This window comes from Danio rerio, chromosome 17 (assembly GCF_049306965.1).
Source record: "Danio rerio strain Tuebingen ecotype United States chromosome 17, GRCz12tu, whole genome shotgun sequence".
Lineage (NCBI taxonomy): Eukaryota > Metazoa > Chordata > Actinopteri > Cypriniformes > Danionidae > Danio > Danio rerio.
In genome coordinates, this window is record NC_133192.1 from 41873393 (window position 1) to 41900967 (window position 27575).

At 34.5% G+C, this 27575-nt stretch overlaps 1 protein-coding gene across 6 annotated transcripts; it reads right to left on the bottom strand.

The window, feature by feature from the left end:
• Positions 1–1338: 1338 nt before the first annotated feature.
• prph2la (peripherin 2-like a) lies at positions 1339–16124 on the bottom strand. 6 transcript variants are annotated; one of them, XM_073927874.1, is made up of 6 exons: positions 15900–16069; positions 14520–14809; positions 12507–12609; positions 9581–10598; positions 6692–6938; positions 1339–3361 (listed from the first exon to the last, which is right to left on the bottom strand). In XM_073927874.1, the coding sequence occupies exons 4-6, from the start codon at positions 10159–10161 to the stop codon at positions 3095–3097; spliced, it is 1095 nt and encodes a 364-aa protein (XP_073783975.1). In that variant the 5' UTR covers positions 10162–10598; positions 12507–12609; positions 14520–14809; positions 15900–16069; the 3' UTR covers positions 1339–3094. The 6 variants fall into 6 exon arrangements, with proteins under 6 accessions (XP_073783975.1, XP_073783978.1, XP_073783980.1 ...); XM_073927877.1 differs by having other exon boundaries at positions 14520–14630; positions 15900–16057; XM_073927879.1 differs by having other exon boundaries at positions 9581–9829; positions 15900–16057.
• Between the last annotated feature and the right edge of the window lie 11451 nt (positions 16125–27575).

Below are 27575 nucleotides of genomic sequence, written 5' to 3' on the forward strand. Positions count from 1 at the left end.
AACCTGCCTAGTTAACCTAATTAACCTAGTTATTAAGCTTTTAAATATCACTTTTAAGTTGTATAGAAGGGTCTTAAAAAATATCTAGTCAAATATTATTTACTGTCATCATGGAAAAAATAAAATAAGCCAGTTATTAGAAATGAGTTATTAAAACTATTATGTTTAGAAATGTGTTGAAGAGATCTTCTCTCCGTTAAACAATTATTGGCGGAAAATAAATGGGTGGGATATTAATTTAGGGGGGCTAATAATTCTGACTTCGTCTGTAAGTGTATAAAGATGGTTCAACATCAGATGGACGAGTATCTGCTGCAGCAGTGATTGGTTCAGAGTGTTTTAGAAAGAGTATTCCCGGACAAAGCTCAATATTCACAGCTCAAGCTTGTGCACTACTTTTAGATTTGGAATAAATAGAAAAAGAACAGCAAAGCAATTTTTTTTGCACAGATTTTATATCCTGCTTACAAGCCCTTGAATCTATGAAAACCGATAATCGATTTATAGCATAATAGAAGAACTGGACCTTTTAAAGGAAATATACTGATAATATTTTTTTTTTTCTGGATACCTGGTCATATACTGTAGGATTCATTGGAAACAAATATGCGGATTAAACAGCTAAGGAAGCCCTACAGATGGAGATGACAGAATGTAAAATTCCTGTGTCTGATGTTAAACCTGTTTTAAATCTGTATTTTAAAGAGAAATGGCAAATTTTGAAAGTGGACACGATCAGGTTGTACGAGATGCAGAATTGGGCCCACACATTTTGAGCCTAAGCTATTCACTTTTAACCACGACCCCCCACCCCTTCCCCTAACCTGCCAGTTTTGATAACTGATAACTTCATTCCTATTTCAGGTGCGTTCATGGCTTGTGATGCAGGTGTGTGCGTCATCTGTTATTAGTGACTGATTGCATTGTAATGTGCCATAAAAACGTAACTTATCATTTCAATTTCATATGACAGTTATATATAGCAGTTATGTAAAAAGCAGTTTAACGATTTAAATGATTTTTATTGTAAATGACATCATTTAATGTGACTATGCATGACTTTACGGAAAGCTTACGACGTACTAATTAGGGTTAGCCTTAAGAACAAATGGTGCATCTGAAATGAGAACAAATTTAGTTACAAACTAACTAGTAGTAACTAGTTAGTGTGGACCTTACATTCTAGTTTATAGGACACTTATTGTACCCCTTTGTTAAAATTTAAATCTTTGGTGTCTCCAGAATGTGTCTGTAAAGTTTTAGTGTGCCTCAATCTCCTCGACTGCGTCAGATAAAACGCACAGTGACAGACATAAAGGAAGCAGATCTCGCATAATGTTTGTGAGAAGTACTAAAGTAAGAACTTTCCCAATGATTTTTATTTGATGTATTTGTTGTGGAGTTGCAACGATGAGTCACGCACAATGTTGATACAAAGTTTATGAACACACACACACACACACACAAACAGGACTTTAGAACAACTTGAGTGTGAGTAAAAGGAGTAAATGGAACTATAATGAAGATGCATTATTACAATACATGCAACCAATACAGTGAATTATATTCTTAAAAATGAGTATTAAGTATTAAACAAATAATAAATTTTTTTTACATTATTTATTTATTTTAGATATTTATATACTGCATTATTATATTCATATCAATCTTAGGTGTGGGTGTGCGTTTAAAACCTTAAAAAGTAAATTAGTATACAGTGCATAAGTACATCAAAAATATCCATCTTTGAAAACCGTTTTAGAGGCTGTTGGTGTCATGTTTTCAGTAGTGATAACAATATCTTGCTTTAGGCACGAGACCAAGGCTTGTTTTTGTACATGTAATGGGTAAACTGACTTGTTGTTTTCATGAAAACTTTGCAAAAAAAGAGAGAAAACTACAATATACATTTTGTGCTTTAAACAAATCTGAGTTCTAAACAAATCCAGTGGTACTCTTCAGTTTTTATACAGTTTACTGTGTATGAGAATTTCTAAATTGTAAAATGATTAAACTTTTGCAGTCTCAAAGAGAGGCATTTTAAGACTTTAAAGGCTTCGTTATGCGTTGCCTTGTTATTTAAAACAGTACTTCAAGTTTTCACTTGTACGTTAACTTACAGGCCTTAAGAGTGTGTTGTAAAATCATTCTTATTTAGCTATAAGCTGTACTAAGTTAAGATCAAAAATACAAACAATATAATTACAACTATATTTCCAAGATGGCAAGATGATTTCTGATATATTTGTAAAGATTCCCCGTTTATAAAAGATATTTTAGGTTTATTTTAAAATTATATTTATAGGGGTTTCAATAATGTAACCATATTAAGCAGGATTGATTTTCTAAAATAAGTGTCATACAGCTTTAATAAGCTTAGAAGCCACTTGTCCTTTTACTTTTGGACCCTTAAAAAGTGGGAGGCACATATGTGAACTTGTAATTCCTACAGCGTTCACCTGATTTGAATGTAAATACCCTCAAATTAAAGCTGACAGTCTGCAGTTAAACCCCATCATGTTTGTTTCCTTTCAAATTCATTGTGTGTGTATAAAGCCAAACATTTTAGAATCATGTTGCTGTCCAATTAATTTGGACCTAACTGTATATACAAGAGTATATACAATTGTACAATTGAAGATACAATCACATATTTATTAATAATTCATAATTGTGTATTCATTTGTCTTTAAAAAAATATATATATTACATTGTAAGGAACCTAGAATGTTTAATTTAGTGCTGATGACGATAGCACCTGGATTATTTGTGAAAATTAGTGTATGAAAATATAAAGGCATAAAAAATTGAGAATACAGTTTGCATAGAGTTGATAATTGACATGCTGGAGTAAAAAGATTATGGGATTGTTCTAGAAATATTAGGAAAGCATTAGAGCAACATTTAGCAAATGATGTTAGAATAATTTTTCACAAAAAAAAAAAAATAATAATATTCTACTTAAGTTTCTGCTTGGTCTAAAACAAACCTTAAAATGAGTATTCTGGGAACCATAAACTAAAATGCTAAACATTAAAGTCATTTAGTATCAGATTTCAGTCCTTTCTCCAGAAGAATCATTCTGGACAGTTCATTAACCGTCTGCTGGATGAGGTTTTGGAGGCACATTGTCGGGCCCATAGTGTGCTGTAGATGGTCTGTCAGTGTTTGGATCTCTATTGCTGGCCGTGTTGATTTGATTGAATTTGCTGAGGTGTTTGATGATGTTAAAATTGGAGCGAGCCGTTTCCACAAAGCTGTTCTCCAGGAGCCACCCGTCAGACTCGCATTCTGGGTCCCCCTGACGCAGCACGTTCTCCAGAGACGTCTGAAGGTAACGCACGCCGGTCAGCACTGACAGCTGTCAGAGAATGAAGACATTTTTATTTGTGAAATTATTTTCTTAAAATTTTTGATCCACCTTTGAGACATGCTTTTCATTTCAAGAGTTCACACTTAGCTGATGATTTTACAAAAGCTTGTTTGGCATGCTGTCCCGGGAGAGAGCCCCAAGCTCAAGGGCTCCTCGAGCCCGGGGCTTCCTCCCGTTGGCAGAGCAAGAGGGGAGCCTGAGCTCGGTGGATCTCAGAACTCCCCTGCCGTTGTAGCTAAGGGAACGCAAGAGATAGGACAAGCTTGATTGTTATGCATGTTGAATGTCTTTGGATGGTGGGAGGAAACCGGAGAACCCGGGGAAAACCCATGCGGACATGGGGAGGACATACAAACTCCTCACAGAAACACCCACTAGTCCTGTGGAACCAGGACCGGCAGTGTTCTTGCTGTGTGGCTCACAGTGCTAACCACTGGGCCGCCGTGCCCATCAATCAATCACAGGTAGAGGAGGAGAATAGGGGAGGAGGGGGGTTTCTTCCAAACGAAGATAAAGTGAACTGAAAACTGTGGCTATTTATAGTAGCTTAGGGCTCATATGATTGGAAGATAGTGATTAGCAAATGCGAGACTGGCCGTGATAAATCATAAGCACGTGATCCTCTCGAAATTATTTTATGAATAAACTTCACCTAATCAGGGATTGGAGTGAACTGTAGTCAGTGGAATATTTTTAGTGACATATACTGTAGTTTTTTAACTATATTTAATCAATTGAGAATATTATAACAAAATAATAAATATTTAGTTTTTAATTATTTAAACCACGCTGTAAAAACAATAGCTGCTGGCTTACAAGGATAGTTCACCCAAAAATATGTAATCTGTCATATTTTACTCTCCCCTCAATTGGATTCAAACGTGTTCCTTTTTTTTTTTTTTGCTAAATGCAAAACAAGATATTTTGAAGAATGTTGGAAACCGGTGGTCACTGACTTCTATAGTATATATCTTTACCACTATGAATGTCAGTGATTACTTGTTTTTAAAATTATTCTAATAAAGTTTTTAATAAAATGAACAAGTGCTGTATCAGCTCGCAATACTTTATACTGACTTTTAACATCAAACTTTAGTAGTGCTGGATAGAAGTTAATCTTGATTAATGGCATCCAAAATAAAAAATTGTTTTGACATAATATATATGTGTGTGTGTATTATATACAGTATAATTATTATATAAATGTGATACAAACATACATAGAAACATACATACAAAGATATTTAAATTTATATAATATTTGTATCATATAGACATTTTTTATATCTCATTTTCTCAAGTATATGCATGTCTGTGTGTATTTATATAAAAATAATAAATATACACAGTATCCATACATTTATTTTGGATGTGATTGATCGTGATTAACTTTTGTCCAGCACTACATTTATAAACTTATTGTATAACTTACAAATGAAAGTAAAATACTTTACATGAAATGTAAAACATCACAACTTTGTAATTGGAATTGCCATTACTTTCCACAACACTTAAGACATTTATAGAATGTAGACACCAAGTGATAAAGTGTTTTAGGTTTAATTTTGTCCCGTTCCTCCTGCAAACAAGTCAAGGTGGGCAACAGTTTGGGGTTTTGGTTGTCGCCTTTTACGCTTTAAAATATGCCAAACAATCTCTACTGGAGACAGGTTGGGACTGCAGACAGGCCATTCAAGTACCTGTATCCTTTTCTATCCTCCTCCACAGCCAGGACTTTGTAATGTGTGCAGAATGTGGTTTTAAAATTGACTTGTTAAAAACATGCAATTTTGTTACATAGATATTTAAATGTTTATAATATGTGTATCATATACACATATTTTACATCTCATTTTTTCAAGTATATGCATGCATGTGTGTATTTATATTTAAATAATAAACACACAGTATGCTCACGTTTATTTTGGATGTGATTGATCATGATTAACTTATGTCCAGCACTACATTTATAAACTTATTGTATAACTCACAAATTAAAGTATAATATGGTTAATGACTTAAAGGACAACCCCAAATCAGAAAAAAAATGCAAATAAAAAAGAATGTAGAGATTTCTAAATTTACTTTAAATTGCATTTCATTGAAGACAATACAGCAAACATTATTTGTGTTCCTAATGATTTTAGTTATTTATTTATTTATTTATTTATTTATTTATTTATTTATTTATTTATTTATTTATTTATTTATTCTACATAAAAATTACAATTTTGGTTCTTGCAAGACATTTCAAAAAGAGTTGGGAAAGGAGCAATCCCTTAGGCAGCACTGCATCACAAATCACTCATCAAGAATACATTCATTAGGAATGTGAGACTTTAATGTTTCAGATCATCAAACTAATTTAAATATTATTGAAAGATTCTGGTGCAACTGGCCCCTGATGAGTTTCTTTGAAAATCTGTGCATCAAGAATCGTCATTCACATATAAGCGATACCAGCACATGGGCTCAGGACTACTTCTGCAAACCTTTGTCAAGTACCACAGTATGTAGTTACATCCACAAATGCCAGTGAAAACTGTATTGTGCCAAAATGAAGCCCTATGTTAACAGTGTCCAGAAGTGCCATCGACATCTCTTGGCTTCTCTTACATCATACAGTGAAAAGGTGAACTGTGTTCAGATGAATCAGTATTTTGGGGAGAAATGGAAGCTGTGTGTTCCGGACCAAAGATGAAAAAGATCATCCAGATTGTTTCCAGTAACAAGTGCAAAAGTCAGAGTCTGTCATGGTATGGCATTGTGTCAGTGCCCATGGCAAAGGTAACTTGCACTTCTGTGATGGCACTATTAATGTTGCAAAGTATATAGAGATTTTCAAACATAATATGCTGCCTTCTTTTTCAAGGACGCCCATGCATATTTCAACAAGACAATTCAAAACCAGATTCTGCACACATTACAAAGTCCTGGCTGGGGAGGAGGATAGAAGAGGATACAGGTTCTTGACTGGCCTGCCTGCAGTCCCAACCTGTCTCCAGTAGAGAATGTGTGCCATATTTTAAAGCGTAAAATGCGACAACAAAAACCCCGAACTGTTGTCCACCTTGACTTGTTTGCAGGAGGATCAGGACGAAATTAAATGTGAAACACCTTATCACTTAGTGTCTACATTCCCTAAACGTCTTAAGTGTTGTGAAAAGTAATGGCAATTCCAATTACAAAGTGGTAATGTTTTACAGTTCTAACTTTTTTTTATTATTGAAATACGTAGTTATTTTGAAAAATATATATATAATTATTTCCTACTGAATTATTTCCAAATGTATTGCCAAAACAATAAACCCAACCAACCTCAAAGAGCCAGATGATGAGAACCATGAGGCCGATGGAGTGCATGATGTTAGTGTAATACTGTAGCAGAGCTTGCCGGCATCCCCTCATCCACAGGTTGAGCTCCTCCGTCTGGTAATCATAGTTAAAGTGAGCGGAGTTATTGCTGATTTGGTGCTGAATGCACGGCCGAGGGGAGTTGACGTTGCAGCAGCTGAAGGGAACTCCGTCCATTAAGTATTTGCTTTCAACATTGCTCCGAAGACGACTAGAAAGAAAATAAATGAATTGTAATCATTAAATTTTGTAAGTTCCATTGTATTCAGTGTGATTTTGTCTACATGGTTCAGTATTAATGTTCTAGTTTGCCTTATAGAGCTAATCAGTAGGATGAGTGTTCATGCTATACAGTAGAGTGAAAATGTTTTTCTCCTTTACAGATTTCCAATTTTTTGCATGTTTGTAACCGTTTAATGTTTCAGATCATCAAACTAATTTAAATTTTATTGAAAGATCGCATACAAAAACACTGTCACAGTGCAAGGTTTTCTAATTAAGGGTAATGTGTAAAAAAAGTGTTTGCCCCTAATCATAATAGCTGGTTGTGCCTTTCTTAGCAGCAATAACTGCAATCAAGCGTTTATGATAACTTGGAATGAGTCTGTTACAGCACTGTGGAGGAATTTTGGCTGACAGATCTTTGCAGAATATTTGCAATTCAGCCACATTGGGGGATTTTCGAGCACAAACCAGCTTTTTAAACCCATGCCACAGCATCTCAATCGGACTCAGGTCAGGACTTTGACTAGGCCATTCCAAAGTGTTAATTGTGTTTTACTTCAGCCATTCACAAGTGGAATTGCTTGTGTGCTTTTGATCATTGTCCTGCTGCAAAATCCATATTTACTTCAGCTTAAGGTCAGATGGTTAAACATTCTCCTTTAAGAAATTTTGGTACACAGCAGAATTCATGGTTTCATTTATTAAAGCAAATCTTCCATGTCCTGAAGCAGCAAAACAGCTCCAGATCACACTACCATCTGCACATATTACTGTTGGTATGATGTTCTTTTTCTGAAATGTGGTGTTACTTATACAGTACACTACATACAAGTGTCACACACACCTTCCAAAAACTTTAGTCTCATCAGTCCACAGAGTATTTCCCCAAAAGTCTATCAAGATGTTTTCTGGCAAAACTGAGATGAGCTTTTATAGCGTTCTTTTTGCTCAGCAGTTTTCATCTTGGAACTCATTTTTGCCCAGTCTCTTTCTTATGGTGGAGTCACAAACACTTGCCTTAACTGAGGCAAGTTAGTTCTGCAGTTTTTGGATGTTGTTGTGGGGTCTTTTGTGTTATTGCATGTCCGCCGGTTCCCGCCTCAAAATGAGCAAGTTTGAGCCACTTGTACAGTAAGTTAGGGTTCAAAAAAAAACAAAACACCAGTGAAGAAACTGGACACAGAGGAACATAAAAAACCCACTGCCAGCTAGTGTTTCAGAAGTGTTATTGCAGCACAACACAAACAGAGCGCCATGGGTCACGGCGATCACTCGACGCAGAAGTATAAACCAGGCTTCAGGCAGCTCTTATTTAAGTGATTTCTTGATTGCAGATGTGGCAATAATGAGGCCTGTGTGTGGCTAGAGGAATTGAACTCAGGTGTGATAAAGTTATGTTTTAACAGAAGGGGCAAACCCTTTTCACACAGGGATTTGTAGTTATGTATTTTGTTTCCCCTTAATAATAAAAACATTTAAAATGTAAAAACTGCAGGATGTGTTACTCGTGTTATCTTTAACTAAAATTGACATTTTTTTGTTTATCTAATACATTAAAATGTGACAAACATGCAAAAATATTAAAAATGAGTAAGGGGCAAACAATTTTTCACACCACTGTATATGTAAAAGAAGCAAATAAATAAATAAAAAGAGTAGCCTACATGTAAGAGTAGTCTGTTTTTTTTTTTTTCTTACAAAGTCGATTGGACAAATCTAAAGCCTTTATTTATATTTTTTTGCTGCAGGTACTGCAAAATGGGTAATGTAGTTCTTCATCTTGCTTTTATTAACTTTTTTCTCTGTGAAGGAATAAAATAGCATATCAAAAGCTCAGGTTGTGAGTAAAATGTAGATATTTATTTATTTATTAATTTTAGTTAGAGGTAAAAAATATATTCTATTTATTTGCACCATGAACACTTAAAAATTCAATTTGGTATGATACTATATATATATATATATATATATATATATATATATATATATATATATATATATATATATATATATATATATATATATATATATATATTTATTTATTTATTATTTTTTTTTTTACACAAAACCTATACAGTGCATGTGGAAAGTATTCATAGCGCTTCACTTTTTCAGTTTTCAGATTTTTTATTTTTTAATAAATTTGCAACAATTTCAAAAAAATCTTTTTTTCACATTTTCATTATGGGGTATTGTGTGTAGAATTTTTAAGAAATGAATTTAATACATTTTGGAATAAGATTGTAACATAAAAATGTGGAAAAAGTAAAGCACTATGAATACTTGTCATATACACTATGCACTATATATATATAGCTATGGATTTTACCTTCAAAAGAGGTATAACCCTAATTTTTTATTGAAACAAATAAAACATTGGTTATTCTGGCCTTTTATTGCCATTGCCATGGTGAGAAATTGTTGTATAATGTTATAAAAATATATTTGGATTGAAATATTATCAGAAATTTGCTGAAAACAAATTATATATAATCATTTTATACTCAAACCTAATAAACATTTCTTAATAAATCCAGTAGAACCAGAAAAACTTAACATTTTCAAATGGTCTCTTAATTTTTTTAATAGCTTTATGATTTAATTTATTATTTTAAAGTCCCAACTTACTCAACCACCTCCCGCTGCGACATGTCCAGGTACCGGTTGCTGACCCACTGGATCTGAAACCAGTCTCTGAATCCCTCATTCCCACAGCACTGGAACTGCATCTGCAGCAGGTCTACTGTGCGCTTCAAGAAGCAGCGTCCCGGTGTGTCCGTGTCCTTGTAGTAGCGCATAGCGTCACGTAACCCTAATGTTAGCGACTCCTCCAGCTGGCTGTGCATGCTGTAGCACATCAGCGCACCCACCAACACGCTCAAAGTGAAGAAAAACATACAAATGATGTACGGCAACATCACCAACTTCCAGTGCAGGAACCTACTGGAGTCCACACAGTCATAGCAGATCTTTCCACCCAGAAAGTTAATCACACAGGCTATAAGACCCACCACAATCAGCATGTTTGGGACAGATTGGAGTTGACCCTCGGCCATTAGATCCTGTCGCTTATAAATTTCCACTTTCAGAAAGATGCCCAAGCTAAAGAGGATGATTCCCGTTACAACAGAAATCCAGTTGAGCACCCACAAGACCTGGGCTAGCTTGTCTCTTTTAGTTTTGGTGAATCTTACCGGCAATACTGCCATTCTTGACACTGTGCTACTTTTTCAAAGTTGCAAATAATAACACTTGAAATTGAACTAATAGGAGTTCTAATTCATGTGTAAATTGGACATTTTTAATGTAAGTCAATCAGAAGGTTTACAAGGTTGATGGGAGATGACATGAATGGGCAAATTATTCTTAGCAGTTAGCATCTTATGCTAACTTAGTCAGATTCTGTCAATGGCAATGCCTTGATCCACAATTGCCAAACAGTATTGACGTGGCACCCTCATTTAGATTTGTGAGAACAACTGGATATCAGAGGTTTATAATAAAGGAATGTCAAGGGGAAATGGATGCCATAAGTATAATGAATTTATTTTATAGTTTGTTGGATTGTCTAATCTGTCAAATTGCTTAGAGATGCCATACACGGTCCTTTAGAAATGTAGTGAAACTGATTTTATGAAATGTACATCTAAGAGAAAAAGAGAAAAAAAAACAGTGATAGAGAGATGAGTGGAGGAATATTATTGCATATGTAATATCATTAATTATTAATATTTCGTTTTAGTATTAATGCCTAACCTAAAAATGTAAGCATGGATGCCCACATAGCAAAATTACTCTGGCTCAGCTCTGGTCTACACAATCAGCTTTAGCTTGGCCCATATGCTGCAGTGAAGTACAGTACATGACTGGACCAAATATGGCTTCCAGACAAAGGCCAAACATGCACCATATCTGGGCCAAGTTTCAGCCAAGTTAATAATCCGTAACTGGCCCTGAACTAGGCCAGATATGTTGGTGTGTCATTACTGCAATGATGATAAATGATACATGCATGAAGTATTGCACTTTGGACACATTATGGGCATGTTTTTTTTTTTCTTTCTAGTAACAACTTGATTGGTAGAATGTTTTTCTGTACTCAAAATTAATTAAAATGCAACTATGATAAAAATCATCTTTTGTAAGCTGTTTGGACAGATATGTGTGCAGGTATAGTATGTGTCCACAGTCAAATTGGAGTGATATAAACACAATAAGTCTCTTTTTACAATTTCCTGACGTTAAAATAGGAGCCAAATCCCACCCATTTTGAGGCCCAATGCAACGTGACGTAAAAGTGCTGTTTCCTTGCCTCACGAATTTATTGACAGCCTTGTATTAACATTTCTCCATATAATCATATCAACAAGACAGAAGGTGCTTATATCAACTAGGATTAAATGGGGTCAAATCTTGTAGGTGCACTTTAAATGTATTTTCAACAACCCAGGGTCATTCTGAAAATGTAGTCCCGTGGACGAATCTGGAGATCGTGAAATACGTCCAGGGAGGTACGTATTTTTGCAGTTTTGTTTTTGCAAATCCACGAGAGGCCGATGTGTGTGCTTTTTTTGTATCTCAAATGTCTCTCGCGAGTGTCATTTGCTGTTCTCGCGTAAATCCACCAGAGGCTGCTGTCGAATGACAGGCTGTCTGACTGACTAAATGATTGATTGTGTCACTGGCAAATCGACTGACCCACCCTCCTCCTACCCTAAACCCAACCAATTTTATGGATCAACCCACTCACCTGCTTACTTAACTGAACCCAACCACCAATTTACAAAAGCCATCCAGAAAAAGAAAAGCCCTCGTCTGATTTTTAGCACATTTTCAGATTTTATCACATTCTCACCCTATTATTAACTTGCTCACTTTATTTTTTGCGCTCTGTTTTAGTTTTACCTGATTTCTGGAACCGCTCTTTCCCTGACTCGAACCCGGTCATCGTCATCGTGGTCAACCCCTCTCTGCGAGCTAACTGGACAAACTGGTTGCAGTGGGAAAGCATGATTAAAGTTGTTGCACCTCCACACGTTAGTAAGCGGTCAGCCGGTAAGTGCCAAAAGGAACGGTGTCACACCGCCCCATAGTGTTTGCTTAAAAAATTAAATGTAGCCATACATACCTCCAGCTGCATAATTTGCAGTCTCCAGAAACATCCACGGGACTAAGTTTTCAGAATGAGCCTGTGTTGATCTTAAATGTGGGTCAAGAAAGGCCAAACTTATGTGGCCCACACATCAAATCTGAATCAAATACTACATTTGACATCTGGCCCAAGTCTTGGGTGCCTTCTTAAAGACGGTGCCACCTCTGCCAAACCCAGGTCATGTTTGGCCCACATGCTGTATGACAGTGCTGGATGAATGCCTGCTGTGTCAGCTTCATGCCAAATCTGGGCCAGAATTTTTTGCTACCTGGGTGATTAGTAATATCAAAGATTCTTTACACAAAAATGAAAAATCTGAATGTGCTGATTGGACAGGCTTGTACTAAGTCAAACATGCTTAGTGAGATGATCCATAACTGTAATAAACAGCTTATTACTCACCCACACTCATGTTTATATAACCTTCAATGGCATCCTTCCCTCATCCTGGTGATTTTTTCCCCCATCAATCGTCCTTGTGCCATGGCATGATCGCAACTTGCTCCTGAGGGAAATGGGAGATGAGACTCTGATTGGTTTAATGCAAGTTATGGCCAAAACACAGCCTTAACTCATTAAAAGAATAAGGGCCTACACACACTATGCTATCCGAACCGTGCCCAGGCACGTTTCCCAGATCGTTTGAAAAGTGTGAGTGCGCTGAATCGAGCTCATGCACAGTTCATTTGGCCGGCCCTGGCCGGGTTGGAAGAGGTGTGCCTGCACGCGGTTCACTTGGGCTTTGGCTTGGTACGCTTGTGTGCGAGTGCAAAACGTGCCTAAGCCCAAACTGAAAGCGAGACATGACTTTTAAGGGACTGATTCATATGGATTTATTAATCATTCTTACTGTTCAGTGAATGCAAACTGTTATAGGTTATTAAAGTCGCAAACCCCTCACTGCACGTCAGCTGCGCACCTTCAGCCAACCTCCTAATTCCTGCAGCACAAGGACTTTATGACTGTTTATGGGCATCAAAAACTTCTGATCTGTTCGGTGAAATATTTGACTGCGTGTCGCTGCATGTCAAACGATATAACTAAAGAAATCTTCATTGTGCTGAGCAAGAGCGCTTCTGACCAGTGCATCATCGATGACGTAAGCATGCCCAGACCCGAATGTAATGTGAGTGCAGGCCATCGGGTGAGACGGGAAGGGGGACAAGCATGCTTTGGCCTGGTTCAAGGCAACTATACATAGTGTGCAACATTTTGAGACCATGCTGATAGCAAACAGGGTGTGCTGATAGTTTTAATTTATTCGTTTATTTTTTTGGATATTTAGTAATATTAAAGGTTGTTTACACAAAAATGAAAATAATACTCATTAAGCCATTAAGATCTAAGTGACCTTTCTTTTTTCTTCAATATTACATTTATTTAAGAACTCAATGCATCACCAGAAGCATATGTAAATACTCTGTAAAAATAAACATTATTTTACCGGTAATTGTCTGTATTTTTTTTATTTAAATTTTTTAAAAGTATTTTATTTTAAAAGTTTTTTCTTTATACAGTGAAGTACCTGTTGTTTCACAGATATGTTCTGTTATAAAAAATTCTAACATTAAATGTATAGTTATTGCTTGTTTTTTGGTATTAGGTTGTTTTTCAGTTTGTTAAAGGAAAAGTTCTGTGTTTTTAGAGAGTAACATGTAATTTTATGTCAATATTTACATATAATACCTGTAAAAATAGGGAAACAAAAATTTTGTCAAATTGTTTTTAGTGAAGATAGCAATCATACGAAGATTAGCGTGAGGTTAATTATGTCAAATAATAGCCGATTGTTTGTAGGCTGCATATAATGCAGTCACTGTAAACTATAAAATGTTTATTTTACTACTCTAAAAATGTTGCTATGCTAATTGTTATGATCACCAGTGATCAAGCGGCTGCGGATTGCTGGAAGACTACATGCAACTCCCAGCATGCGTCTTGCACACTTTTAACAATATAAACTCAGCACACACAAACACATCATTGCTGAGTCTTAAACTGTTTAGTGAGCATTACGACATGTTTTCCTTTGCCTTGACACATTTGGCTTCTTTGTTATTTTGTTTGCCACATTTACGGTTGGGATTATCTGTACGCACCTGTTTGTTCTTGTTTCAATCTTTAATTGCAAGGTGATTCTGTTTGTAAACTGCTATTTGATCCTCACTTTTGTTGTGCAGGCATCCTTACACGAAACTAACCTTGATTTTATTGTTAAACAATGACCAAATGTGTTATTTGTAAAAAAATAAAAATAAATAAATAAATTAGTTATATAATAATTTTGTATTTTTTCAAGCAAATTGTTTTTGTTTTACCAACATATCCTTAAAACAATATTTGTTAAATTATATTATAGTTCATATTTATATTTTTGGTGATGCAGTGGTGCAGAAGGTAGTGCTGACGCCTCACAGCAAGAAGGTCTCTGGTTCAAGCCTCGGCTGGGTCAGTTGGCGTTCCTGTGTGGAGTTTGCGTGTTCTCCCTGGGATCGCATGGGTTTCCTACGAGTGCTCCGGTTTCATCTACAGTCCAAAGACATGCAGGACAGGTGAATTGGGTAGGCTAAATTTTCCATAGAGTATGAGTGTGAATGAGTGTGTGTGGATGTTTCCCAGAGATGGGCATCAGCTGTGTAAAAATGTGCTGGATAAGTTGGCAGTTCATTCCACTGTGGCGACCCAGGATTAATAAAGGGACTTAGCTAAAAAGAAAATGAATGAATGAATGAGTCATATTTACAGTGTTTTATGACAACAGCAATTTTTTGTAATTAAGCTTTTTTAATCATTCTTTTAATACACACACACACACACACACACACACACACACACACACACACACACACACACACACACACACACACACACACACACATATATATATATATATATATATATATATATATATATATTTAAATGTATGTCAAAAGTGGAAAAACGTGAGGAGTAATTTTACATATTACTATAAATATGTATCTGTATAATCACATTAATTAATGTGTATAGTTGCAGTAATAACCTGCACAAGTACAGTAATAATCATTATAATCACACTAGTTAATTTGTTTAATTATTGTAATAACCAGAATAATTACAGTAACAATCATTAAAATCACATAATCACACATATTAATTAATTAATCTCTATAATCACAATAATAAAAAATTATATGTTTACAGTAATAATTTGTAAAATGGCAGCAATTACCCCCCCCCCCCATTTTTTTCTCAGTTTAAATGCAATTTATCAACAGTAATAAACTGTAATTTACAGTACTGTAATTTGAGCATAAAGTTTGCTCTGTATTTTTACAGTTTTTGCATGTAATTTTGTGAAATGGTTATTTTCATGTAATTTAACTGAATATGTCTGAAAGCCCTGCTTTCAGTTTTTTCATAGTTTTTTTTACAGATTTTTTTACAGTGTACACCACAGTTTAAGAAGTTTTTTTATGTTTTATTGAAGAATAAATTCACCTGATTTCACCTGATTTCCTGAAGATGAGTAAAAGTTAAATGCACATTTAAAAAAAATAAATAGCTGAAGAGCAAAGGTTTTTGTTTGTTTTGCTATTATTTGTTGCATTGTTGCAGTCCCCAACCAATTACAGTATCTTTCTTTTGCCATGCACATTTCAAAAAGCTCAGAATACACTATAGTCGTGAGTGCTCAAAATAGCACATGAAGCTAAATGCGTTCACTTGAATGAACAGGCTTGTCCTAATTCAAACATGGTCAGTGAGATGATCCCTATATTGTATAAGGGTAGTAATAAACAGTTTATTACTCACCCGTTCATGTTTATAAAACCTTCAATGGCATCTTTTCTTCATTAAGGTGATTTTTCTTTTCCATCAAATGTTCCTAGGCTTTGTGTAACAATCAGAATGCATTGTTTGCTAATGAAATCTGATGTGGTGTGTGTCTGTGTTTGTGTGTGTGTGTGTGTGTGTGTGTGTGTGAGTTAATGTCTGACGCAGACTCAGCCCTGACCTCTCTAATTCCTTTTAATCAGTAATCAGCCCAGTTGGATTTGCTAGAGAACCTTCTGCCACCAGCAAAAATCTCACTCAATATGATGTGTGTGTGTGTGTTTGTGAGAGAGAAAGAGAGAGAGAGAGAGAGAGTTAGAAAGCAAAGAAGGAAAAAGGAATCCTGTAGTCATTGATGTTTTGTCACTGATGAAATGGTCACAACACATGACATTACTAATTTCAAAAAATATATATTCAAGTTAGGGCGAGACGGTGGCTCAGTGGTTAGCACTATCGCCTCACAGCAAGAAGGTTGCTGGTTCAAGTAAGTTGGCATTTCTGATTGGAGTTTGCATGTTCTCCTCAAATTGGCGTGTGTTTCCTCTGGGTGCGCCGTTTCCCCCACAGTCCAAAGACATGCGCTATAGGAGAAATGAATAAACTAAATCGGCCTTAGTGTATGTGTGAGCATGTGAGAGTGTATGGGTGTTTCCCAGTACTAGGCTGCAGCTGGAAGGGCATCCGCTGTGTGAAGCATATAATAGATCATTTGGCGGTTCATTTCTCTGTGGCGAGCCCTGATGAATAAACGGACTGAGCAAAAAGAAAATGTATGAATGAATGAATATTTAACTTATGTAAAATGGCTAAAACACACAAATTAAAGCTTTCTGTGTTTAGCGTAGGGTTGGGTTGATAGACAATGCCATGGTCCATGGCCAAAGGTCGATAGACATCACAATGCTGAGCTGGCACATGATCCTCCGCCCCACACCCATTGCAGCAACAACCTGCTCGAGAAAAATACACTTAGGCCCCGTTTACACTAATACGTCTTAGTTTTAAAATGGAATTTTAGAATGAAAACGATCCACGTCCATGCAGGCCTTTCATCTACCATTTCTGAAAAGCCCTCCTTCCACACTATACCACTGAAAACGTACATCACATGACCACAAACACACATACACACACATACACACAAACACTCACATGTGCGCTACAGCGACTGAGCTCCAGCATCACCCCAGAGATCAGTGCACATCGGACAGTTTATGAATGTACCGCTGGATCACTATAGTTGTTAAACTTGATATTTAACTAATCTTGTATCCATTTAACGACTTTTCTGTCAGGTAACGTGTCAGTGTCAGTAAACAGTTTTAGTCTTTTACTTTCACACTTGTACTTAGTCATTTTAGCGAAAACCTCACATATTGTTGGTTTGTTGCTGTTGGTTGTGCACCTTTTTTACCAACCAAGTTTGTCAACGCCATTATAATGACAAAGAGTACTCTGCCTATTAATGCCAGAGTTTCGTGAAAAACATGATTGACAGGTGGTCATTTGTGTGTAACTTATTTTTATTTATTTATGATTTGGTTATGGGTAAAACAAGGATCAATGTGGGTCAGGTATTTGAAACGGTAGGCTACAAATAATTAATTTCTTATGAATTAATTAATTATTCATAAATAATTCATTCACTCCTGCCTATAACTGATAGGCTGCCTTAACCTAGGTAGCCTTAATCGCAATGTTTCACAATAGACATTGTGCAATACCAAATTGGTCAACATCACCCAACACCCAATAGTTTAGTGCATATTTACATCTTAGTTTTACCTGTGTTTTTCAGTTTCGCATAGATAGGTCAACATTCACAATTCCCTCTAATTAAATGAAAGAATTACAAAGGCTGTACTATGCTAGCCAGGCCAGTAGATGGCAATGTCACTGAGTAAAAAAACATACACACAATCCTAATTCACCACTGTTGTTTTTAGTCTTTGACCAGAAGCGGAAAATCAGAGCACATCACACCTGTCCTCAGGTCTTTACACTGGCTCCCAGTTATTTTTACAAGAACCCATCTCTGGGAAACATCTACAAACACTAATTCACACACACTCATACACTACGGACAATTTAGCCTATCCAATTCACCTGTACCACATGTCTTTGGACTGTGGGGGACCTGGAGGAAACCCACGCGAATGCAGGGAGAACATGCAAACTCCACACAGAAACGCCAACTGAGCCAAGGATCGAACCAGTGACCTTCTTGCTGTGAGGCAACAGCTCTACCTTCTGCGCCACTGCTTTACCCTCATTAGGATCTGCTTTCAGCAACTACACCCCTCGCTGCTGGAATCAGCTTCCAGAAATGATCAGATGTGCTCCAACATTAGGCATGTTCAAATCAAGACTGAAAACACATCTGTTTAGCTGTGCATTTACTAAATGAGCACTGTGCTATATCCGACAGATCATACTATTATGTTTTTCTTTTCTTTTTCAATCTTTTATAACCTGTTTTAACATATTCTAATCTGGTTTTATCTGTTTTTTATTTGTTTTTTATTCTAATATACTTGTCTTAGTGTTTTCCTGTTTATGTAAAGCACTTTGAATTGCCACTGTGTATGAAATGTGCTATATAAATAACCTTGCCTTGCCTTTAGTGACAAGTAATATGTATTTTTATGTACTTTAAAAATATGTCCCACTTTATATCAAGTGTCCTTTACTTCTATGTACTTGCATCAAAATAAAATAAAATAAATAGTTAAATAAATACAATGTACTTACTGTGTTTATGATGTATTTGAGGACACTTGTGGTGCTTTTTAGCTGAGATAGAGGTTGGGTTAGGGACAGGTTTGGTGGTATGGGTATGTTTAAGGGGGGTTGAGGTGTAAGGGATGGTCAACAGTGTATTTACAAGTGTAATTACAAAAGTTAATTACAGATGTAATTACATACATGTATTTAATCACGCATAAGAATACAGTAAATACATGTATTTACACAACAAGTACATTGTAACAAACTATATATTCTTGTGTAAGTACAAATTAGTAAAGGCTACTTAATATATTGTGGGAGCAAAAATATTTTAAGGCTTAAAATGTATAATTTTGTAAATTAAAACAGCCTTTAAAAAGAAACCCCCTCACGTGTTCAAGCTTGTTTGCTTTCTTATATACTATCGATATATATCGATATATACGCTATCGATAAGCATTTGGCTACTGTATGTGTATTTCATGTATTACCACCACATGCACTGACAACCAATGAAACCCAAAGGATTATTCAGGCCTAAAGGGGATTGTATCTAGCGAAAGCACATTCGAACCAGTCAGCAGATCTGAATGCAGGACACTGATAGATCTCTGGATACTGAATGAAAGCTGCTTGTAATTCAACAGCTACACTAGTTGCATGTTAAGTCACGCATCTATTTTACAACTTTGATATTAACTGTTAAAGCTGTTCATGGTTCTGCTCCTGATTATGTATGTAATTTTATATCTACCTGCTCTTCCTTTCGTAATCTACGTTTCTGCTTCGGGGCTCACCTTGTTTCAGCCTCGTTGCAAACTTGGCCCTGGGAGGTAGGGCATTCTCATATCGTGCACCTAAATTGTGGAATGCTCTCTGACAAACATCAGGAACGCCAGTTCCCTGGACCGTTTTAAGTAACTTCTTAAAACTCATATTTTTATTATTGCTTATAACTTATGAGGCTTTCTTTTAATATGTATTTTTAATATAATCATTATCATTCTTACTTTTTTTGTGTATTTCATGTTCTACTGTGTTTTGATGCTCTTGTTAGCACTTTGAGTCTAAGAAAGGCACAATATAAATAAAATTTATTATTATTATTATTATTGATATATTTTACTTTCGATGAATGTGGTTCAGTCAAGATCTAATTTTAACCCTCTACTGCATGGCGTAACCATATGGCAACATGATACTTATGTTCATTTCCCTGCCACTTTTTTTTCAAGACCAACATATTTTTTTATTGGAACGAGAAGACCTCCCAGCACGAGGGTAGCCAATGGCGTGCTTTGGTTAAGTCACATGACATCCAGTGTTTTTCTGTAGTGTGATTTCTGACAGACTGGCGTTTATTGTAGTTTATTGAGTAGTTGTTGTATGCAAAAGTAAACGTCAATAAAAACAAGGGATCAAATTACGTCAGATCCACAATAAAATCTGAAACATCACCTCCAGTAAGTTATGATGACATATTCACAACTAAAAAGATTTTAAATCAAATTACTTTTTTTGTAAATGGATCAAATGTGTGTGTTAACCAAATGGCAACACTGTGCAATAGTGGAACGTGCAATGGGTTAGCTAACTTGCAAGGTCAGCTGTAAACTTTTAGGTTGTAACAATAACAACATGAATGCTAGTAATATAATGTTGATTAGTTTAGTGTTAATAGCATTTGTATTATGGATAAAATCTAGTTTAATGACAATACTACTTATGAATAGATATGAATACAGGGAACAGTGTATTAGCGAACACCATCATGCTCTATGCTGAGTAAAACAAGAAAAGGACAGAACTGGCTCTTTCTGCAGATGAAAATGAGGGTGAGATGGATTTTAGTGACCATGAGAATAATGCAGACTGGACATTTAATAGAGGCAGTTCAGGTAAGTTAGCTCAGATGCAGATAAAACAGGCATATATAGTATAGAGTATAATATATAAAAACATTGTTAGCTAGTAGCCACATTATTCTGAAGCATCTGGATAAACTAGACTTGTAATATATTTGTTATAATATTTACTGGAGAAATTATTTATATTTACTGTTATGTTGTATATATGAAAATACAATATTATGATTGTTTTCAATAATATTCAGCAAACAAGAATGGAATAAATGAAAGCTGTTGGAATATGAGTTGTGGTAAAGTATGTATAAGGTGTCATTTAAAAGTTATTTGTTAAAGCTCATAAAGATGCAACACCAAGTAAATTATTTCAAATAAAATAATAATAATAAAAATAATTATAAGGAAAGTTTTCAATTTAAAATTTCTAAGTTAGATCCACTGTTGGACATTGTTGTCATATGACAATATATCATAAAGTACCTTTTTTTATTGCACTTCAAGTTAAGCCATTTTAAGAAAAGAAAAACAGTACATTTTCTTTTTTACATATTTATCATACTGTGTGCGGTAGAGGGTTAAAGCCAAAATCCCAATTTCTCAGTACTTGACCTCTTTAGGGTTTCCATGTGAAAACACTTTGACAATTCTCTATAGAATATCAGTATGATGCTGAACACAGAGGTCCCGTGGAATAAATCATTAACAGACAGCAATGTCAAGGACCTCATTGGCTGCTTGCGAGGCCTCTATACTGAAGGTAAGGCTTATATGTTGTACCTGTACATACTTTCTGTGCAATGGTTTGATGTACTATACAGTGGAGTTTAAAATCAAAGAGCTTTACATAAATAGTGTAATTTTCCAAAAGTAAAGGAATTGTTGTTGTGGCAATACCATGCATTATCACAATCACAACATATCAAGGAAAAAACACAAATTAACATTCATTCATTCATTCATTCATTTTTTTGTCGGCTTAGTTCCTTAATTTATCCGGGGTCTCCACAGCGGAATAAACCACCAACTTATCCAGCACGTTTTTTTTGCAACGGATGCCCTTCCAGCCGCAACCTCATCTCTGGGAACAAATTAACATTACATCCTTGAATAACAACAAAAGACAATCCTTAATTAAAGTGGAGAAGGAAAAAAAAACACCACAACATTAACATAATATACAATATATAACATATGCATATATGTCAATAGGTATATTTGATCAATCCCTTCATCATTAACCTGACGTTCTCTTTTATTTTAGCATACATTTTATACAAATTTCATCCAGAAAGTCCTGTTTTGTAAGATGATCTCCTTAATCACTGTAAAAACCATGTAATACAGAAATTGAGTTGCAATATATCTCTTTATTGTGATTCCATCCATTGCGTGGCCAGTGAAACTGCAACAATCTCTTTAAAGCCTTTTATTTTAACGGATAATTTACTGTATGAAGAGGTTATTTTATTTTATTTTTGCTCAATAAATGTAGTTTTTTTTTTTTTTGCCATTGAAATCTTCAACACCTAATGTAAAACAATTTTAGTCATTTCCATAAATCATATGTGTTGCATGATGATCTGTTTTTATAAATTATCTGGTTTTTGCAGCTAAATTCTTTATATACAATTGAAGTCAGAATTAGTAGCCCTCCTGAATTACTGGCCCCCATTTTTCCCCCCAAATTTCTATTTAACAGAGAGATTTTTTTAAACACATTTATAAACACATTAGTTTTAATGACTCGTTTCTAATAACTGATTTATTTTATCTTTGCCATGATGATAGTAAATACTATTTTACTTGATATTTTTAAGACACTTCTATACAGCTTAAAGTGACATTTAAAGGCTTAACTAGGTTAATTAGGTTAACTTATTGTTAATTAGGCAAGTCATTTTATAACGATAGGTTGTTTTGTAGACAAAAAACAAAAAAAATATTGCATAAAGGCACAAATTATTTTGTCCCTAAATTTTTTTTTTTAAAATGATAAACTGCTTTTATTCTAACCAAAATAAAACAAATAAGACATTCTCCATAAGAAAAAAATATTATCAGACATGCTGTGAAAACTTCCTTGCTCTGCTGAACGTAATTTTTAAATATTTTAAATATTTTAAAAAGAAAAAAAAATCAAAGGGGGGCTAGTAATTCTGACTTTAACTGTACATCCCGCTTCTGCTGTGTAAAGGGAGTCTGGAGTTTTTGACCATTCTGTATAGACTGGAGTATTATTATATATTTGTGTCTCATATGTATTGTCACTTTGACATCTATTGATTAACTGTACACTGCATCTTCAGCTCATCTACTGGCATTTGAAACAGGTTATGAAGTATTAAAGGAATCGCCACTGTAGGAATTATTTGCATGTTGTCTGTCTTATTTTTTGAAATCACATTAGCAATCCAACCAAAACTACTATTTTTGTACAGTATACTCATTCTCCCAAGATTTTTTCAATTCTTTATTGACTGGAAGAGTCCAAGTTTGCCCCCTTAGTGAACACCAGTACACCATCTTTAGGTGTTGTATATTTCTAATGCATTTCCACCTGCATCACTGAGACTGTGAATGATTATGTGCTGAAGGCTCCACATCCTGTTCTTAAGGTTTGAAAATCTGGATAAAATCTAACATTTATAAACAAAACAATTATAAAATGACAGTAGGGTAAATAAAGTTGGTCACACTTTACAATAAGGTTCATTAGTTAATGTTACCTAATGCATTTACTAACATGAACAAACAATGAACGATACATTTACTACAGTATTTGTTCATGTTAGTTAACGTTAGTTAATGAAAATACAGTTGTTCATTGTTAGTTCATGTTAACTCATGGTGCATTAACTAATGTTAACAAGCATGAGATTGGATGTTAATAAGGCATGAGTAAATGTTCAATTATGATCAACAAATGCTGTACAAGTGTTGTTCATGATTAGTTCATGTTAGTAAATGCATTAACTAATGAACCTTATTGTAAAGTGTTACCATAAAGTTTTCTAAAAAAAAAAAAGTTGTGTACTGTACAAATATGAAGGAAAAACGCGTAGCATCTTACCTGTGTACCCAACTGTAATTTTATGATTTTTATTTTTATTTTACCCATATCTTCACTGACATTTTTACAGTACACAAATCTCACTTGTAGTAAATCGGTGAGGCCTATGTGAATGCATTACACCCTTTAAAATCATAAAATTGCAGTTTGGGGATTTACAGTAAATATTTTCCTAAATATTTGGGTACTGTACAAATATGAATGAAAATATGGGTAAAATCTCACCTGTAGTTAGTCAGTCTGGGATCTGTGAATGTACTACACCCTTTAAAATCATACAATTACAGTAGGGTGATTTACTGTAAAAATGTATTTTCAATATATGAATACTGTAAAACTATGAAAAAAATCTGGGTAAAATCTCACCTGTAGTAAGTCAGTCTGGCTTCTGTGAATGTACTACACCCTTTAAAATCATAAAATTACAGTAGGGTGATTTACTGTAAAGATTTGTAAAAAAAAAATTTGGCATTTGTGAATGTTCTACACCATTTAAAATTATAAAATCATAGTAGGATGATTTACTGTAAATATTTTTCTTTATTATTTGTGTAATTTATAAATATGAATGAAAATATGGGTAAAATCTCATCTGTCGTAAGTCAGAGAGGTGAATGTACTACATCATTTAAAATGGTAAATTTACAGTAGGGTGATTTACTGTAATTTTTTTCTTCAATATTTGTGTACTGTAAATATAAAAATAAAAATATGGGTAAAATCTCACCTCAAGTAAGTTGGTGAGGCCTCTGTGAATGTACTACCCCTTTTAAAATCATAAAAATTCAGTAGGATGGTTACTGTAAATATTTTTCTTCAATATTTGTAAACTGTAAAAATAAGAATGTAAATCTGGGTAAAGTCTCAACTGTAGTAAGTCAGTGAGGCCTATGCGCATGTACTACACCCTTCAAAATTATAAAATTACAGTCAGGTGATTTACAGTAAAACTTGATCAAAAAAATTTTTGTGCACTGTACAAATATAAATGAAAAATAGGTAAAATCGTACCTGTAGTACATCAGTGAGGCTTCTGTGAATGTGCTATAAACTTGAAATCATAAAATTACAGTAGGGTGTATTACTGTAAATATTTTTTTGTACAGTATGTTTGTGTACAGTACATTCATGAATGAAAATATGGATACAATTTCACTTGTAGTAAGTCAGTGATGCCTATGCAAATGTACTACAACTTTTAAATTCATTTAATTATAGTAGGATGATTTACTGTATTTTTTTTCAATATTTGGGTACTGTACAAATATGAATGAAAATATTGGTTAAATCTCAACTATAGTTAGTCAGTCTGGCTTCTGTGAATGTACTACACTCTTTAAAATCATATAATTACAGTTGGGTGATTTACTGTAAATATTTTTGTTCAATATTTGTGTACTGTAAAAATAAAAATAAAAAATATTGGTAAAATCTCACATGCATTAATTTAGTAAGGCCACTGTGAAGGTACTACACCCTTCAAATCATACAATTAAAGAAGGGTAATTTACTGTAAATATGTTTTTAAAAATATTTGAGTACTGTAAAAATTTGAATTAAAATAAGGGTGACATTTCACCTGTAGTAGGTAATTGAGGTTTATGTGAATGTAGTACAACATTTAAAATCATAAAAATTACAGTAGGGTAATTTACCGTAAATATATTTATTCAATATTTGTGTACTGTACAAATATGAATGAAAATATGGCTAAAGTCTCACCTGTAGTTAGTCAGTCTGGTTTCTGTGAATGCACTATACTCCTTAAAAATCATAAAATTGCCGTAGAGTGATTTACTGTAAATGTTTTTCTAAAATGTTTGTGCACTATACAAATGTGAATGAAAATATGGGAAAAAATTCACTTGTAGTTAGTCAGTGAGGACTATGCGAATGTACTACACTCCTCAAAATCATAAAATTACAGTTGGGTGATTTACTGTAAATACTTTTTAAAAATGTTTTTGTACTATACTTTTATGAATGAAAATATGGGTAAAATTTCACTTGTAGTAAGTCAATGAGGCCTATGCAAATGCACTACATCATTTAAAAAAACATTACATTACAGTAGGGTGATTTAGTTTAAACATTTTTGTTAAATGATTGTGTACTGTAAAGATTTGAATTAAAATATGGATGAAACATCATCTGTAGTAAGTCAGCAAGGCCTCTGTAAATGTACTATACCCTTTAAAATTGTACAGTTACAGTAGGGTGATTTACTGTAAATAATGTTTTTAAATATTTGCGTACTGTAAAAATATGAATGAAAATATGGGTAAAATCTCACCTGTAGTTAGTCAATCTGGCGTCTGTGAATGTACTACACTTTTAAAATCATAAAATTACAGCAGGGTGATTTACTATAAATACTTTTTAAAAATGTTTGTGTACTAAACAAATAAGGATAAAAAATGGGTGAAATTTTATATGTAATAAATCAGTGAGTCATGTGAATGTACTACAATCTTTAAAATCATAAAGTTACATTAGGGTGATTTACTGTAAATATCTTCTTTCAATATTTGTGTACTGTAAAAATATGATTGAAAATGTGGGTAAAATTTACCTGTAGTAAGTCATACTGGCCTCTGTGAACGACGTCCTTTAAAATCATAAAATAGTACATACAGTAGAGTAAATTATTGTAATTTGTTTTTAAAACTTGTTTTGCACTAAAAATATGAATGAAAATAAGGGTAAAATCTCACCTGTAGTTAGTCAGCCTGCCCTCTGTAAATGTACTACACCCTTTAAAATTATAAAATTACAACAGGGTGATTTATTGTAATATTTTCTAAAAAAGTTAAGTTTTGTATATTTATACGAATACGAATATGAGTAAATTTCACTTGTAGTAAGCCAGTCTGGTTTCTGGGGATGTGCTACATATTTTAAAATGAAAATAATAAAAAAATAAATAAAATAAAATAAATAAAATAAAATAAAATAATAAAATAAAATAAAATAAAATAACAATACAGTTTATATACATCTAGGTAAATACATCTAGGTGAAATTCTGTAAATATTTTTCTATGTATTACTGTGATGCATTTATAAATGAAGTGGAAAATTTGAAAAAATAACTTTAAATGCTTTAGCTGATGTGTACTATATGGTTATGACAAGAGAGGTTGCCTATTTCTGCTTTGTATGTACTGTATAGTTAGAGGTACAGTAGCATTGTTACATAAAGAAAATCAGCCTGGTTTCTAAACATTTACTGGAATCTTCTAGAATGTCTCAGGTTAAGCGTGTAACAATGGTTTCATGAAGGGAACTCAATGCTGCGTCTCCATTAGGAGACACAATGGGATACAATCCCTCTCTTATAACCTCCTGCAGCACAGGTGAAATCAATCCAATTTAATTAGCGGGACATACCATGTGTGTGTTAGACCAGGAGGTATAAAAGCACTACGGAAGCAAACAACTTCAGCTTAAACGCTCTCAGACGAAGCTCACCAGGCATGAAAAAAGTATGGCAAAGCGACATAGCGTCTCTTTCCCTTTAGGGAACCATGGTTACATGCTTAACCTGAGATGTTCCCTCTCAGGGAACTCAATGCTACGTCTCCATTAGGAGACACTATGGGAATGCAATCCCAATAATGCCATAGTTTGATATGCCAGGTATGAGTTCTCCTAATTCAGGAAAAGATACTGGATTTTGAAGTAGGAGTGCAGGGTAGACCACCCTGCAGCATTGCAGATGCCAGCCATACACTGGCCAGAATAAAGAAGGCTTTTGAAGTTGCCATACGCTCAGCAGAATATGCCCTTTTTGCCTCTGATAGAGAATAGTCCAGAGCCTCATTAGTCAGTGAGATAGCCTCGTTTTTACACCGGCTCAGTGTCTGCTTAGACGCAGGTGCCCCCATGTTAGGTGGGCCATACCGTAAGGCATGTAAGGCTACCGACAGGCCCTCGAGCACTATCAACAAATCCTAAGTATTGAATCTACTGGTGCAATTAGGCCTTCAAC

Bases quoted from the DNA above. Each gene is read 5' to 3' on its own strand.
- prph2la (XM_005158862.6), bottom strand. From the start codon at position 10,161: ATGGCAGTATTGCCGGTAAGATTCACCAAAACTAAAAGAGACAAGCTA. The intron at 6,939-9,580 runs GTAAGTTGGGAC...TTTTCTTTCTAG, and splicing joins TCGCAGCGGGAGGTGGTTGA to TCGTCTTCGGAGCAATGTTG. The intron at 3,362-6,691 runs GTTGGTTGGGTT...ATTCTCTGACAG, and splicing joins TCATCATCTGGCTCTTTGAG to CTGTCAGTGCTGACCGGCGT.